The sequence below is a fragment of the Athene cunicularia genome (genome assembly GCF_003259725.1).
Source record: "Athene cunicularia isolate RWA chromosome 3 unlocalized genomic scaffold, athCun1 chr3_part1, whole genome shotgun sequence".
NCBI classification, from domain to species: Eukaryota; Metazoa; Chordata; class Aves; order Strigiformes; family Strigidae; genus Athene; species Athene cunicularia.
This window is the reverse complement of record NW_020799097.1, coordinates 77,443,856-77,461,094: the sequence shown is the minus strand read 5'-3', so window position 1 is coordinate 77,461,094 and position 17,239 is coordinate 77,443,856. Positions and strand designations below refer to the sequence as shown.

General features: G+C 45.5%; 1 protein-coding gene across 2 annotated transcripts; it reads left to right on the top strand.

Moving 5' to 3' along the window:
- Positions 1 to 711: 711 nt before the first annotated feature.
- On the top strand, positions 712 to 17,239 carry UNC93A (unc-93 homolog A). 2 transcript variants are annotated; one of them, XM_026845637.1, is made up of 8 exons: positions 712 to 798; positions 1,712 to 1,893; positions 2,697 to 2,926; positions 5,737 to 5,866; positions 8,243 to 8,456; positions 9,601 to 9,736; positions 11,240 to 11,371; positions 16,878 to 17,239. In XM_026845637.1, exons 1-8 carry the CDS (start codon positions 712 to 714, stop codon positions 17,141 to 17,143), a joined length of 1,377 nt encoding a protein of 458 aa, XP_026701438.1. In that variant the 3' UTR covers positions 17,144 to 17,239. The 2 variants fall into 2 exon arrangements, with proteins under 2 accessions (XP_026701438.1, XP_026701439.1); XM_026845638.1 differs by lacking the exon at positions 5,737 to 5,866 and having other exon boundaries at positions 8,239 to 8,456.

The window sequence follows — 17,239 nt, the reverse complement described above, 5'->3', positions numbered from 1 at the left end:
CTGCTGAATCCATGTTTCTTCTTGGCTTCTGACTCAATGGGAAAGACGGGGAAAAATTATTGTCATGCGTATGACTTGGTCAATTTGAAACACCAAAGCCATGGGGTTCACCACGGACAAAGACTCTCCCTCTTGCCAAGCAGCCAGCAACCTTGGTTTGCTTCGCTGCACAGCTGTAGAGCTGGTGTATGCAGGCAACCCCGCAACACAATCTCATTTCCCAGTATGCTTTTGTAACCTTAGTTGAGCATTAGGCCTAATAGAGATTTCAGTACAATCTTTTAATCTTCACCCTTTATGGATTAGTGTGTCTTTATGCCAGACAGTCATCTCACTGCTTGCATTTTTTTTCATTCTGTGCTTGTGATAGGAGAGAGCCATATAATGTACGATGGCAATACTGAAATCGGTCCAAGTGTTGCAAGTGACTTATATACCTATCTAATAAAACCTGATAGATGTCCCTTGGGAGCGCCCGTTATTGCCTCAGTCACAACAGGTAAATGAGTAACAACTCCGCAAGGAGTTTTCCGTAAAAGTAAAGTTCATTGGCCAATGCTCAAATAATTAACCACTCTTTCCTCTGCAAATGCAGTGAGAAGTGACTTTTTGCAACAACGCATAAGCTGTTTTTCTCCAACTCAAAGCATCCCTTGCAGTAACTGGACCAGCTGTGCCCACCAGCAGATCTTTTGTCTTGTATGAACCAACATGGAAAGGAATCTTAAGAATGTTTTGGTCATTTCTTTTGGGTTTTTACTTCTCTTCACTGCTTATGGAGGACTACAGAGTCTACAGGTAAGTGGAGCATCTTCCACTTGTTGGCAGGACAGTTGGCCTGGGAGGGCATCAGGCCAGTGTGAAACCCATCAGTCTTCCCATGGTTTCTGTGAGGAAGGTGTGCACCATATTTTTTATGAGTTGGGCTAGGACATCAACATGGTGCAGGTTAGTATTCCTCACCCACATCCATAGCATTTACTACATATTTTATTCTAGTACAAACATTCCAATTCTCAAATACGGTGACGCTGTTTGACAGAGAATATCCTCACCTCACAGTCCCGCTCCCTGCTTCTCCCCAGTGGTGCTGCGCAGCTGCCACACGGTCCTGTCCTGTGCGGCTGGACTACGCAGCCGCCGCAGGGCGTGGAACTGCTCAGGGCAGCTACCAGCAGCCTCGCTCTCCTCCAGCGCTCTCCAGTGCTACTCTCCCAGCATCCATTAGGTATTTGGACCCAGAGCCTATCAGGATATTTGGACCTTGGCCTCTGAAGAATTTGGAGATTGAGAAAACCCTGTCGTTTAAAGCAAAGGAGCTTCCACGGTTGCTAAGCCAGCCCTTGCAAGGCAGACCTGAGGATATTCCTGCCTGAGACAAAAAGTGAAGGCCAAGAAAAGAGGTTATCCTTCATTCCGCTTGTGTTCAGAGAGAAACTCACTAGAATTACATTCTCTAATCTAAAGCCTGACTTACCAAGGCTCTGGACCTGAGCAGTCCTCACCCGGTTTTGTATCACATTTTCATAAATGGGCTGTCATTGTGAGGAAACCCATAAATCCACAATCAGGCTGCCCTGGGGAAAGGAGACAGTAATACCCAGCCCCGGCTTCTGTGTCCCTCTCTTTCTGCCTGAAGCCCCTCCCTGTACACCCCAGTAACAGGTGCCTGTGATAAAACTTGTCTCAGCTGCTCTTTCTGTCCATGCAGAGCAGTCTCCACTCAGAAGGCGGCCTGGGCGTTGCTTCCCTCAGCGTTCTCTATGCTGCCCTCATCTTATCGTCCATGTTCCTCCCTCCAATCCTCATCAAGAAGCTGGGCTGCAAGTGGACCATCGCAGGCTCTATGTGCTGCTACGTTGCGTTCTCCTTAGGGAACTTCTACGCCAGCTGGTACAATTGAAATACTTTAACCCTGTCTATTGTGTTTGAACAAAATCAGTAAGGGCAAAGGAGATTCTTCTTTTTCTTCTCAATTCCTACTCTCCCTCTGTGCTGTCGATTTGGAAGTCGAATGCCAAAGGTGGTAAAGCAAGAAACAGAGATAAATTAGTCCAGTAGCAGGTGAAGGAGAGAGATGTGAATGTGGAAAAAATCCAGAATGAACGCATCCATCCACCCACCTGAGGCTGCTTCTCTAACTCGTGTTTAGCAGAGATTTCCATTCAAAAAAAACCCAACCCCAAACCACAGAAGTTTAATGTAAAATCCAAACTACTTTTAGGACTGGTTTTGGAAAGACTGAAGGGAAGGCTGTCTTCCAGCCAGTGGCTCTGGGAGCAGAGGACCACAGGAGAAGGCCATCTCCTGCCTTGCCCTGTCAGAGGGGGATGAACAACCTCTGCTCTCCGCTGGCAGGGGACGCACCTCTGTGGAGGAAAGTTCTTGTGATCCATCTTCTGAAGGGCAGGCCCAATTTAGTTCTCAGTTACAAGAGGATAAGGCACATGAGCACAGGCCTAACTAGCCTAGCCTAGGCCTAGCTCCCGGACAAAGCTGGGAGCACTTGCACATCCTGCAGACTTCCTAAGACTGGCCCTTTCTTGGTTCCGTGTAAGAGATATATTGAATCACACAAGGGATAGATCTATGTCCTTCATGTCTATTTTTGCCTCTGGATCTTTGGGCAAATGATGATGATTATTATGATGATGCTAGTGGATAATAACGATGCTAAATAAAGTGCTATTTCGCAGGTACACACTAATCCCTACCTCTGTCATCCTGGGCTTGGGAGGAGCACCACTCTGGTCTGCCAAATGCACTTACCTCACCATTGCTGGCAATTCATACGCTGAGAAAGCAGGAAAAAATGGGAAAGACATTATCAACCAGTACTTTGGGGTCTTCTTTCTGATATTTCAGTCCTCCGGCATCTGGGGAAATCTCATCTCATCCTTGATATTCAGCCAAGCTTCCACCAAAGGTAAAATATATCTTGAAATCTTGGTGCTTCTTTCTATAATCATCAGCTAGTTCTAGATAGTTAAAAGGTAGATTTTGGGAGCTGAGCTGGTGGCCCTCAATTGCCTTCACAGTCAGTTGAAACAGGCACTTCAGATGCCAGTGAGCTCATCTGAAGGTAGATGTCTGAAACAGATGGGCTAAATTGCTCTCTGGAAGAGTCTATTTTCTATCAACTCTTCATCAGCCATAAAGAGAGTGCAGACAGCGAGCGCAGAAATAGATGTCTATTGAATTCTTTTTGAATTCCACCCCTGTGTTGTAAAGCACAGATAGGCTGCTGGCAGTGGCAGTCTCTCACATCTGACTTCTATTTAAAGTGGATTAAAACAAAAGGCAAAACACTGGAGCAGCCCTTTTGCAAAACTTGTAGTATTGGATTAATTTGCTGTTAAACATTCAAGGTTAGTCAAGCTGATGCCGGTGCTTGCTGAAAATGAGTGCTTTACAGAATTGCCAGGAAGAAATAGAAGTAGCTGTTGGCAGGAGACTGCGTGCCAGGGCTCCTCTGCTGTATTTCAGGCTCAGAGAGCAGATGCCAATGTAGCTTGAAGAAATCGCTCAACAGCACTGCCCTCGTTTCCCACGCCTGTAATTGGGGTAAGCTTTAAGAGGGCAGCTGTGAAGATAAAGTAATAATACTTGGGCACCACCATGGAGATTCAAAGAGCTACCTTCTATTATCATTGCAGTCTCCTGTGCATTCCCTATCCTGTCAAAGTCCAAACAGGATGGACATGGAAAGAGATTCCCCTATACACTGCCACTATCAATAGCCAGAAGCTACCTCTCTTCCCTGACCCAGTTAAGAGGTATGTCCTCTGGAGGGTATTCAAATAGGCACTAGGTTAAATCTAAAGGTCGGGGAGCTGGCATCAGGTTTTACTCTTTGAACCCTTGGGTTTATGTCAAAGTAGCTGTCACAAGGTGTGATACTTCTGGAGAAGCAAGCTTCCTTTAAAGCCAACCCACCCATAGTTGAAACACCATCAAAGCAGAGTTCTAAAGGGCTGCATCAAGTGCAACAGTGCCCGCTGACCTGACCACCGAGCCACACGATGTGTCGAGACGGACTGTCTGTCCTGGATTCATTTGCAGGGCAGAGCCTGTAGTGCTCTCAAAGCCAAAGGCCTTGTGTATCTTCACAACAGTGATGGGCAGGCATAGCATAAGCTTCCCAACCATGCCTTCTCATTGAGACTCAACTTTCATTTGGAGGGAGCTTCTTGGGGGGCAAGGGGGTGAGGCTCTCCAGTCATTCCCTTTTTTCCTCTCCTCTGACAGTGCAGAAAAGGTATCCACCCGTTTGTTCATACACTTAAGATGTAGCAGTGACTGACTGAGCAGTCAGAAAGATGTGATATGTATCTGCAGAAGCAAAACGCATTAAATTCAGACATGTACGTGCACTTGACATCTGCCTGCAACACCGCATCCAGACACAGCAAGGCAAGCTACACCATGAGGTACAACGGAAGACAGTAATCAGTGTAAATTACACGAGTCATCCTTTCTCGCTCATCAATGTTGCAGCCTTATTTCCAGAGGAACAGAGCAAACCCTGCCTTGCAGCTTCCGTATCACTAATTGTATGTGCATCTTCATCTTTGGGTGATGCATGAACAGATAAAAAACTTGGTTTATGTATTTCCATGCTTTACCAGTGTGACTCACCTTTTGCATATGGTAATTTTGCTGAGGGTCTGTTTGTTCAAAAGTGTGTAGCAGTAGCCACTGGCTATAATAAGGTAATGACTTATCTTATGTTACAAAGTTTTATCTGATGTAGAACCTAAAGTTGTTTATGAAGCTAAATAGCTTTGATTGGAAGCAATGGAGCAAAACACACATAAAAGTAGTTACACAACAACCCTAATTGAAAAATTGCAGGTCAGGTCCTGCTTAAGGCATCAGCCAAGGTACACTGTATTGCCCTTTATTATGCTTGGAGCAGGGACAAATTCTGCAGTGAAAGCAATGAAATAATTGTACGGGGTTTTGATCATCCTTCCCCTCTACACAACTCACTCAGGCTCACACTTTGGGTTAGTACTGTTTACAGAAAGGGTACCAAAGGAAGAGGGCACGGGGCCATGGTGACACACAGGGTGTGTGAGTACACGCGTGTGCGTGGCTTTGACAGATACCCGGCACAACACTGACAGGATTGAACAAAGCAGAGGTCTTACTGCAAAACCTGCCAAACTGTTCTAGTTTCAAGTGTCTTCTCAAAGAGTAATAAAGCCAGTAATAAAGTAGTAAAGCCAGGGAAAGCTGATTTCTTGGAAGACTGCATTAGTGGGTAATCGTAATCTGAATTTATAAAACAAAAAGATGTCTCCAGGCGGTTTCCATTCCTATAACATATAAAGGAATTATCCAGAGAGGTATAACATGCTCTGACTGTAAGAACTGGGGTCTGTCATTTCAGTGGAGGTGTAAACTGAGGGGCCTCTCTTGTGGGGTGTTACGGTTAAGAGGTACAGATACACCCTGGAACTTTACATGCTGAAATTGAGCTTGGCTTCAGATCTCAGCCTCTGGCTCTAGTCCACGTCTCCAGGTAACCATTCATTTAGCATTCCGTCTTCAGCAACTGCATCTCCTAAGCCAAATTTTTGTGTGTTAAAATGGGATCCTGAAGTTAAGCATCTCTAATCAGGAAGGATTTCAAAGCAGGACCTATCACCTAGGGCTGGATTCCTTTCTCCTTATATGCTTTCATACAGCGTGCACTCATCTGATCTCTTCCTTTGGTTCTTACTGAATTAGTGGAAGTCTCAGAAGAAAACCTGGCATGCTGCGGAGCGTATGACTGCATCACTCAGACCGCTAACACCACTGGGTCAGCAGAACCCTCCAACTCCTTAATCTACACTCTGCTAGGGATCTACACTGGTAAGTAATCCACGCAAGCGTCAATGCATATCACGGATGGGGAACCCACTAGTCGTGAAACCTCACGTGACTTTGCAGACTCAGTTTCCAACTTCCTCCTTCAATCTAATCTGCTAAAAGGAGAAAAGACTTGAGAGCGCTGTAAACAGCTCCTTCCTAAAGAGTTTCAAATGCTTTGTGCCTGTATTGTATCATTCCTGTCTGTGGGAGCAAGACGTTCTTCACTCATTTCACCTTAATGAAGCTGAAGTCCAGTATGGTGACACCATGGTTTCACCCAAAGTCCGTGTTGCTCTACAGACCAGAATCAAAAGGATGCCCACATTGCAATTAGACAATTACAGCAGTTTACCCAGTTATGCACGAGAGAGAGAGTTTTAAATTCACTACCTTCAGGATCAGCAATAGTGAACTAGTTACTGATGGCCTTGGGCAGATTGATATATGCATGCAGAGATCCCAGATGCTACCAGCAGCCCAGACAGTGGTCCCTGAACTCACCAACTTCCAGTCGTCTGGGGATGCCTACCAGAACTGGCTGGTGTCCTACCACGTGTAAAACATTCTTAGCACAAGAACTACACTGTAATTAGAGGTGGACCTGAACCACAGCTCCCAGAACATGCAGTCGTTTGGGGGGAGCTTTTTGGAACCATCCTGATCTCAAAAGCTGAGATTTTTACAACTTCAGTCAATTCTCAGCCATGATGCTTGAATTATAATACCTCAGTGTGAAAGGCAAAGATAAAGAGAAGCACTTAGCATGTTGGCACGTCTCCCATTTAGTAACTACACTGCTATAGACCTTCCTTGCATAAGGCTTAGAAAGGAATCAAAGACGGGGAAGGCTGATGCCATCAAAATTCAGAAAGTCAAAAATAGATGTGCAAAGATTCATTCAGCAAGGAGAGTTCAAAAAGTATCTGGCTCAAAACAAGTTATTCTCTGCATAAATATCTGGCAAGGCAATGTGTCACCTAAGCTCTGTTAAAATATCTTTACCGTCTCTGCACACAGATGTACTCTCCATGCTGAGACAGACACACGGAATTTGTCATACGCTCACAGAGAACCTATGTGATCTGGTCAGAGCCAGCCCTCACCGGACAAGGGCATTGCAGCAGACTCCCTCCTTCCCCAACTCCCGTTCCTAATTGGTGACAAAATGCAAAGAATATCCCCCCACTTCCCTTCCAGAGTGTGCTGGAGCTGATGCCTTTCTGCTAAAGGCAGGTTTGGCTCACAAGTTCAAATTTAAATTTGATGACTAACATGTACAGCGCTCCCTTAGGCTTTGCTCATGCAAAATGAATGCAACCCTGCTGTCTACTGACCCTGCGTCAGGAGGGTTTCATTTTTCTTTTAAGCTCTTAATAAAAAGATATGTCTTTTCCTACCTCGAGGGAAACCAAATAGCTAAATATTTCATTCACAGACATTTTTTACATGTCTCCTCTTTTTGCTTGCTGAATACATGTTTTGCCCAGCTTGGGTAGGGACAATAGCGGATAAGTCTTATGTTCTTTAGTTCTCTCGAGGACTGTGGATGTTTCTGTTTATGTTTGTACAAACCACTACTAAGCCATGCAGTTGCTTCTCTCCTAAAACTCCTCTTGATTCCTTTGATGTAATTGTTAGAATGTTTGTCTTGTAAATAAGGACATCTTTCTCTCACCCATGTAAGTCCTGCAATCAGACCATAAGCACTAATAAACACCGTGGCAGAACTGACAATGACGTACGTCACAAAGGGTTTACAACTCAGCCACGGGAGAGAACAAGTACACTGCAGAATAAAATTTCCTTCTAGGAGACATGGATGAGAAATAACAACCAATAAAAAACTAAGGCAAAACCTCTCTGGGATCCAGGACAGCAGTTCTACCTCTAGCCCTTTAATTTTCTTTGCATGTACTTGAAACAAGATCACACACACACACACACACACAGCCATGAAAACCTTGGCACTGGAAGTGACTATTCCTCTCTCGTGTTGTTTTAAAGTCCTTTGATGGCTCCCGAGGGAGCTGTTTCTTGCTGGCTCCCAATCCCCGCGACCCCTGGCTCGCCCTGGAAGGGTGAGCGCTCACCCTCTGCGGCCACGCAGCCGGCCTGGCAACCGTCACAGCAGGCCTGTCGCAGCTAAACTGAGGGGATTTGCGAGCTGCGCAGCTCTATGGAGAAGATGTGAATGTAGATCAGGCCTTCTTGTTTATGCAGAAATGGCCTTTACACTGCAGCGGAATCGGAGGCAGCGGCCAAAACATCCCACAGAGCGCTAAGCCCCAAGTCAGAACAATAACAGCAGCAGGCAACTTCCCATCATTCTTCCAGCATTCCTCAGTGTTTCATGGACTTTTTGTTCTGTTTTTGCAGCTAGTGGTGTGCTAGCGGTGTTGCTGATCATTGTGTTTCTGGACCAGATCACATCTGACCAAGCAGAGACTGAGAAAGAAGCACCAGAGGCACCATCCTTTTGGTCTACCTTCCTAGCAACTTTGCAGCATCTTAAAGATAAAAGGCAGTGTCTTCTAATCCCTCTGACCATGTACAGTGGATTTGAACAGGGATTTCTTTCTGGTGACTACACCAAGGTGTGGGTGATAATGAAAATCTATTTCTGTCTGATTGGTTTGTGTGCCTTTGTGTCTTACTATTGCATCTGATCTGTAGTGACTTGTTAAATCAAGATGATTTCAACGGTGATTTGCGGTTTGCTAAATTGCTGCTTACTTCTACTTGAATGAACTCTGAGTGACATCTTCAATTGGGAGAGGCCAGCAGTAAATGTGTCCCTTGGAAAAGCCTCAAAAAGAACACGGTAGGGAGCTTAACTCACCAGCAGAGGCCACAGCAGAGAGCTACAGGTTCAAACTCTTCAACTTGTTGTAAATAACAACCTGGGAGAAAAGCCAGAAGTCTGCAAAGCTTTTCTATCTTCCTCCCTTCTGGTTTCCCTAGAGCTCGTATAAGTGCAAGTCAGCACACATACCATGTATTTTATTTTGACAGCCTTTACGGGAAGAGGGCAAATCCTCAGCGTGGCTGGCTGAAAACCTTCACCAGTCACTAGTGCAACAGGTCCAAACTCTGACGGATTGAAGTGATCAAAACCACCTCTGCTCCTCCAGTTTCTCTACGAACCTAGACACACAGCTGGTGTGTTCTCCAGACATTCAGTGAGAAAGCCTTCAGAGAAAGGGGGCAATCTTCCCCAGGTGCTCATTTGACACTTAAGCCTTCAGGACCTGCATTTATATAAGCAGGGGGTGGAGTGCACTTGCTGCTGTGTTGGAATGCACCAAAAGGGGCACTCCATGGCCACCTCCACTGGTTGTATGCTCTTACAGGTGAGGGCCTCTCCATTTCTTGGGATCTGCTCTCTAATGACCATAATGCTGACTGTCAGGTTTCATCTCTTGGGCTATGAAGGGAAGGGCAGAAAATTCCTCGTGCCACTTCCACCAGTCTTGTTTGCAAAGCAAGCAGTGCCGTGATTTTGTCTGCTTGTTACTGCTCTGTCTGCATGGCATCAGTCTGATTGGGAACTGGGTTAGGACTGTGGCTACTGAAGACCAACAATGTCAATACGCCAGGGACTTGTCAGCAAACTCTGTAGCTGTGCTCCTTTGATCTTGTGCATGCTGGCTATTTACCAAACACTCAGGCTAAACCCTTGAACCTGAGCTGCATATTTTCACTGAAGAAAATGTGGCACCGCTGTCTCTTCTCTTCCAGACATATGTGACCTGTGCCCTGGGGATACATTATGTTGGTTATGTGATGATCTGCTTTTCAGCTGTAAATTCCCTCTGCTCTCTGCTCTTTGGAAAGATCTCTCAGTTCACGGGAAGAAAACTTCTATTTGCATTAGGTATGTAGAGGTCACTTGAAGGACTGATCACCTCATGTAATAGATCAAATCCAGTCCTCCCCTCTTTGCATGCCCTAGGAATGGAGAGCTCACTGTCAGCTGTCCATTAAAGCCACAGTCACCCTGGGGCAAACTTCCTTCCTGAGAAGTAGCACAGTTGAGGTCGTTGCCTTGCATGACTCTGCTGGCGGTGTAGTTCACCCGGCTTTTGAGGGCACTATCTACTCAGACAGTGCTCTACAGATTTGGTGCTTTATAGCTCTGATGCAAACAGCGATGAAGGATCTTACAACACACATGCTGAGGACTACACTATACCTGAGAAGGATTTATCCACTAGGGTGAAACCTCCTCACCTTTATGGAGTGAAAGCAGCTGACAGCCTCGTGAGATATACTGTTGATTTGAGTCTCAGAGGGTGATGAACCTGGAAATTTCAGCAAGCAGTCTGGGAATTTTAGGAAGATTTCTACAGGTTGGCCTGGTGTCCTTTTCCCTTGTTCTATAGGGAGAAAAGTGAAAGCAAGTCATCTGCCAGCCCGTCAGGCTAGAGTAACTTGAGGGCTTATGTATGGGACACTAATTTTCAGCTTGCAGAAGCAGGAGAAGACACTCGTATATTTAAGAACATCTCCCTCTCCGGAGAACACTGTTCCAATGAGTAGCCACAGAGTAACAGGGGCAGAAAAATACCAAGTGTCTCATTTGTGTCCCTATATCCACTAAGCATACTAAAGTGTACCTATACCTTACCTCTACTACACAGTAACCTGTATCTTTAGAAACACCACTGATTGAGTTAATGTGCATCTAGACATTCTAGACATTTCCTCCAAAGGAAATTTTAAACCTAGACAAGGAAAAAGACGTTCAGAGTCCTTTATGCCACAGTCACTAGTTCAGAGATTCTTCCATATGTGTCTGTCCTAGGTGTATGTCTCACTCCATGAAACTCATTTTAGATTAAAAAAGACCAAAACACATAATAAGATGGATAATAATACAAGAACTATAGTGTTAGGAATGCAAGACCTCTGAACCTCTCAGTTCTCTTTAACAGTCTTTGCACTCAGCCTGTGAAGGTGCACCAGTGCGGGGAGGAGTCAGTGACTCATTGACAAACCTCTTTCAAAAAGAAAGACAAAAAGCTACCAGACCCATTAGTTATCCTTAGCTGTCTCCTCTATCCCACTTCCTCCCCCTTCCCACATGCTTCGCACGGTGACTGCAGTGGCAGTTCTTTGGGCTAACAGCCGCATCGGCACCAAGGACCTCTCAGCTCACGACACTGCTCAGAACTGTTAATGGAATGCTGTCAAAAGGACTGCATTGCCTTGTATTTCATGAGGTACCCACTCAGTCAGTGCACATATCAGAGAACCAGAAAGATTTTCAGACTGCCTTGTGCTCTGCTTGGGGGCAGAACCTGAACACGTTAACTATCGCTGTCTGACCTGTTTATAACCACATCTGTATTTACCTTCTTTCTTTCTATATCAACAGCCGCAGCTACAAACACCGCCTGTATAATAGCACTACTGCTCTGGAGACCTCATCCCAAGCAGCTTGCTGTGTTTTTCGTATTCCCTGCTCTTTGGGGCCTATCTGATGCCATTTGGCAGACACAAGTTAATGGTAAGTCCTGGTGACAATGAAATGTATTCTCTTGAGATATAAATCTGCAACTTTGTTTTTATAAAATAACGTGTGCCGAAAAATGATCACGGCTTTAAGACAGCATCCAAACGAAATCCATTAGCTCACTGAAAAGTGGAAGAAAGAAGAACAAGTTGGGAGTAGGAAAGTAAAATAATCATTAAATAATTTTATCCGAGATGAAGAGAGGAGGACACTTCAAAAGGTGGTATCAGCTATTCAGAATAAATATTCTAGAGGAGTATAAGTGTTCCAAAGAAAATTAGAAAACTAAGAAGAAGGATACATTTAGTCTGTCATTTGCAATAAAGGAGACTACCATTGATAAAAAATCGACTCGAAGCTCAGCAACAAAAGAAGCCGTGAACTGGCTGTTGGGAGTTATTAGAAACAAATTGAAGGGGAAAAACCACAGAGAGCAACATTATACAACCAAGTAAATCCATGCAGTTCTGGTCTGATCTGTTTCGAAAATCACAATCCAATGTGATAAGGCATAAGAAAGCAATAAAAAAGAGCTGAGTCATGGCAAACTTCCACTTGACGGAAGACTAATAAACTAGGCAACTTTAGCCTGGACGAGTGCTAAGGAAGGAAAGCAGTCAGTAAGATCATTAGTACTGTGGAGAAGGTGATTAGAAATTCACTGTGTCTCCTAATAACAGAACTAGTGGCACCAAATACAAGTTATCAGGCCGCCGGCTTTACAGAAATCAAAAGGAATGCTTTTTTCACACAATGCATAATCAAAGTACAGAATTCATGGCCAAAACCATAACTGTTTTTAAGCTGGAACTAGATTCCTTCAGGGGCAGATGTTCTTGGGGGCTCTTAAACTTGGTTGTCCAGAGGAAGTCTCCAACTCAGTGCCCAAGCCCGAGTCAGGAGGGCACGGGGCGGGAAGAGCACTGTATACTTGCCTCTTTTCTTACACTCTTATTTTAGGAGTCTGCTACTGGAGGTATACCACTGGACTTCTCATCTGATGCATTACAGTTGTTCTTATAATGTTTTATGGTCCTCTGCTTTGTGATACAGTGCAATTATTGTGTGCTGGCAGTTCAGATAATGAGCTGATAGAAACTGACCTCCATAAGGGATTGTTTCAACTCACCCCTCAATCAAAATGAGAGGAAGTTCTCTTCTAGAGGCTAAAGTCAGGCTCTAAAATGCTGGAGAGGGCAGGAAGGAGCTGTACTCTGTGATGACTTGAAGTAAAGTCTGTTCATGACTGTCAGTCACACTCTTTTTAAGTCAATGCCAGAGCTCCTGTCAGTGAGACAACTAAATGCTCTCCCATCTGCTCCCGTATTTTGCCTCTGATCTCATGAATATTGTTTTCCTCTATCTCAAATTCATATTTGGCAGATGTCATAGGGATAGGCATGTGACATAACTGGCTTGTCTGGGCCCACATCAGGTTATGTGTCTGGGCCTCCCTCCTTCAGGTCCCTCTGCTTGCTTCAGCAGCTCAGGTGATTTCACCCACTAGATAAATGACCATCTTCTCCTAGAGAGCCAAAGGGAAAACACCACAGTTCTTTGCCTGGCACTGACAGTGATCTCCTTCCAAGCACACCTGAAGTCCTGCCCCTACACACAACAAAGTGACCAGCCAGACTTCTGCTCTCTTCCTCCAGCAGCTCCACCTCGTATCCCTTTGAGGAGAGCTAATACATACATCAAGGGACACCCTCTCATCCTCTCTCATCCCAACCCCTGTGCCTGTGGTACAATTTTAATTCAGGGCTCTCAGTATTCACGTTCATGGAACGACACCACCAGTGAGGATTTTGCTCTCTCTGAAGGAAAGCTGTTCCTTCATTTCCTGCTTCTTCAGCCACTGTCTTCCTGGTTGTTCATCAGGCTTCTTCCCAACACTCTTGAGAGCCATTTCTTAGTCTTCCACTGGGATGACGGACATGCCCTTTACCCTGCTTCTCTCTTCTCCAGAAAGCCTTGCCCTCAGACACTTGGCTTCTTTCCAAATCACTGAAGGGTTGAGGTTGGAAGGCACCTCTGGATGTCAGATGGTCCAACCCTCTTGCTCAGGCAGGGCCACCCCGGCAGAGTCAGCTCCTCAGGACCATGTCCAGTCAGCTTCTGAGTATCTCCAGGTTGGGAGATTCCATGCCCCTCCCCGGGAAACCTGTGCCAGTGTTCAGTCACCCTCAGCACGAAATAGCTTCTCCTGATGTTCAGAGGGAACCTCCTGTGTTTTGGTGTGTGCCCATAACCTCTTGTCCGCTTTTCTTGGACACACACAACAGAACCTGGCTCCATCCACTTTGCACCCTCTCTTCAGAGATTTACATATATTTGAGAGGTCATTTGAGAAGGACAGCTCCCCAGTAAGGTCCCTGCATGCCTGACAACGATGGACCTGATGCCCTCATTAGAAAAAAAGGGGTAAGTCCAGAGGACCTATGTGTCAGAGAAGGTGGCTGGGAAGTGGCTGCAGTTCCCAACCCCCAGATGAGGCACAGATGGTGAACAACACTTCATGCTTACCTGATGGCCAGTGAGCTCTGCAGCTGCTACAAGACTGACCTCTATTACAGCACTGGAACAGGTCATCTCCATTTCCAGATTCCTGAAGGAGACTTGTGAAAATTTCACATTTCTGTTAGCTGCAAAAAACCAAAATGTTCCTCATGATTGCAGAGTATCTTTTTTTTTTTTTTTTTTTTTTTTTCCAATGTCTGTACCTATTTCATCTGTTCCACAGCTCCCAGTTACAAAGTTACACAGAGTTTGCTCTGTCACATTGTCACACTGAAATGTCAAGTGATGACAGGAAACCTTATCAGAAGGGTGCTGTTTCTTTACTCCATTATGCTGCATTCCAGAACAGGATCTTCAGTTTGATGTGCCCATTTAGGACTAAATCTCTTCTCCCCTTCATCAGTTTTGCACAGATATACATCACATGAGAAATTCCCAGCTCCAAAGGCTATGAGGTGAGATAAGGCCTCTAAAACAGCACTGGGGACTAAGGTCCGTGGTCCTTCCTTTGGCAAGCTCCCACGACTGCTGCTTGGGCCTCAGTAGATCACCCCTGGAATAAATACAATGGCATTGTGCCACACACTTAAGGCATTCGATGGTAATCGAGGATGGCTCACCTTGGCCTGCTGCGGATAGTTAATCCTGGAGTTCCCCCTAGAGGAGGATGGCTCACAGTAGATGAGTCACTTCTCGCGGTTTCCTAACCTCTTTGTGTATGTGTGTGGACACTCTCACTTATTTCTAAGGAAAGCCGCTCCATTTCAGAGTGTGTACTGCCCTCTGTTATCTAACATGAACACAGATGCTGTTATTGTCCCCCTGGCAATAACTGCACTGGGGCTCAACAACTGTGTAGCTCAGAACTATTGGGTAGACTACAGCAAAAGACAGTTCGTTCCAGGCTGACGTGCATCTTCAGAAGGGATATGAATCAGAGCGGAACGTTTATAAACACGGACTCAACTTCCAGCAGTCCTGTTATATGCCCCTTCCTACTAGGACCAGGCAAAGGAGTGGGAAAATGAGCAGTGGTAAACAGGGAGATAATTAGCAGGGCGGGCTAAAGCTTCAGCCTGGCAACTCGCGTCACACTGCACTTGACAGTGTTTGTGGTGAGGACCAATGTTTAGATTTGAGGCAAAAACAACACCGTGTTCCAATGTAACTGCTACCTAATACTACATATGCATCCTGGAAAAGAGGACTTTCCTGCCAAGTCAGCCCTTCTTATACCTCAGCCTTGGACTAGATCCGCACCCAATTCTCCCATTGCTTTGACAGAAAAAGAAGGCTTCGTGCTTGCAAGGGAAAACTGGTACCAGCTGAAAGCCAGAATCTTTACACATAGAATTGTCATGGCATCAGAAATCTTCCTATGTGAAACTTTCCTCACTAATCCCTTTCCAGAAGGTAACACAGGGCAGAGCAGAAAAGTTATAGGAACAACTTGCACTTGTTCATTTCTTGGGCAAAACTTGGAGGAATTATCAAATAATTCACACTACACTACACTCAGCCAGTTTAATGAACTAAGCACCTCTTGTGAGGCACTTGTCCAGATTTTCCATCGTGTCTAAATTGAAACATTCAGTAAATGTCCTCTTATATTCGTCAGGATGCAGTAAGTTTTTACATAAGGATGATGCCTCCCCCTTCTTCACAAAACTGAAGGGTGCGTTGAGCCTACCCAGATTTCCAGAGAACTTTGTACTCCTCTGCGCCTTTTGGCTGAATGTGCATATTTCAGAGAGATGCGGTGTCAGACAGGGAAGTAGATGAGAAGTCAAGGTTCCTGATATTCCTCCCCTTCCCTCCCTGCACACCACAGCTGAGTCAGTGGAAATGCCCCCTACTTTATCACCACTGATGCCAGCTCGGCACCCAGAGGAAAGCAAGCTCTCTCCCCTTCCCTGTGTGCCGGACTAGCCAGGTTGGGAGGCTGGGAATCCCACCCTCACTCCCAGTTGTGGGCGTGCAGCTGACGTAACTCAGCGGGAGCTTCCCAGTGAACACGGCTGCATTAGGACAATCACTTTAACTGAGTCTCTCGGTCAAGCAAGTTTTCCAGTTGCTGCCCAGAGGTTCTGTATGCATCAAGGAGATTCATTCTGCCAACGTATCCAGGAGCTGAAAATTTGAAAACCTGGTTATCTCAGAGAGGCAAATCTCCTCTGCACATTAAATCTGACCCCAGTTGTAGTGCTCTGCTCAACTGTTCTGGGCCAGTTTGTTTCTCTTACCTTGGCAAGTATGACTAGCACGTGCTACCACCATTGGCATCACTGTGCGAGCCTTGGGGGCTCCCTGAGGCCAAGGTCTGGTGAAAACAAGGGACACGCATTTTATGTGAACAGTCTCTGCATGTTCTTAGGCCGGTGAAAGAAACAGTTTGAAGAACAGGCAGACAGTGCATGCAGGGTCCATGCACGTTCCCCCAAAGAGAGGTGAGGGATGGCAACAGGGAGGTCCCCATGGTTCTTTGATCCTTTCTACCCCATGCCAAAAGAGCACCTTGGCCCCTAAGGACCACGGTGTCCCTAGACAAAACCCCCTGAAGGATGTGCTATAATCTTCTACGTAGTTATACGTGAAGACTCTAGAGTGTCAAGGGCCATTTCTGGCCATCTCCTCTTCCTCCTTACTTACTCCCTCGTCAGGGCAAGATCCTTCCTTTCTGTGGCTGATAGTTTGAAAATAAAACTTTCTGCCACCTCACTTCAACAGAGACCATCCTTTCTTCCATTCCCCCTCCCATTTTCTTTCCCCTTCTCTCTGATATTCTCTAGTTTTGCTCTGTTATTTCACTTATAAAAATTCACAGGAGCACAAAGTGTTTTAAGACAAAGCTTTTGTTTTCCTTTCTGTGGCATTTACAAGGGAGGGTCGATCTTCCCCATTGTGGTCTATTTATTCCCTTTGCAGAAAATACATGGTTGCAGAATTAACCTTCACAAGCCGTGTCTCTCCTTCCTTCTAGTACTCTATGGCATCTTTTTTGAGAAACACAAGGAGGCTGCCTTTGCAAATTACCGTCTCTGGGAATCACTTGGATTTGTCATTGCCTTTGGTTACAGCACCAAATTGCAAGTCTACATCAAACTGTACATTTTATTGTCTGTGCTTGTGTTGTCTATGGTCATGTATGGAGCAGCTGAATACGTCGAAGCTAAGAGCTCCCTTGGGACACCTACTGCTACAAAGAAGGAAAATGTAGAACCACGTGCCCAGGAATCTCACTTGTAATGCAACAGAGTCAGAGCGATGGAGGCAAATCAAACCGTCTGGCTCCTGCAGGCCTGTCTCCAAGGGCATTCCAACTTGTACTGTCTCCAGAAAGAT

Excerpts from the sequence above, each read along its gene's own strand:
- UNC93A (XM_026845637.1), top strand. The coding sequence starts at position 712 with ATGGAAAGGAATCTTAAGAATGTTTTGGTCATTTCTTTTGGGTTTTTA. Across the intron at positions 5,867-8,242 it reads CTAGGGATCTACACTGGTAA|TGGTGTGCTAGCGGTGTTGC; the intron begins GTAATCCACGCA and ends TTTTGCAGCTAG. Across the intron at positions 11,372-16,877 it reads TTGGCAGACACAAGTTAATG|TACTCTATGGCATCTTTTTT; the intron begins GTAAGTCCTGGT and ends CCTTCCTTCTAG.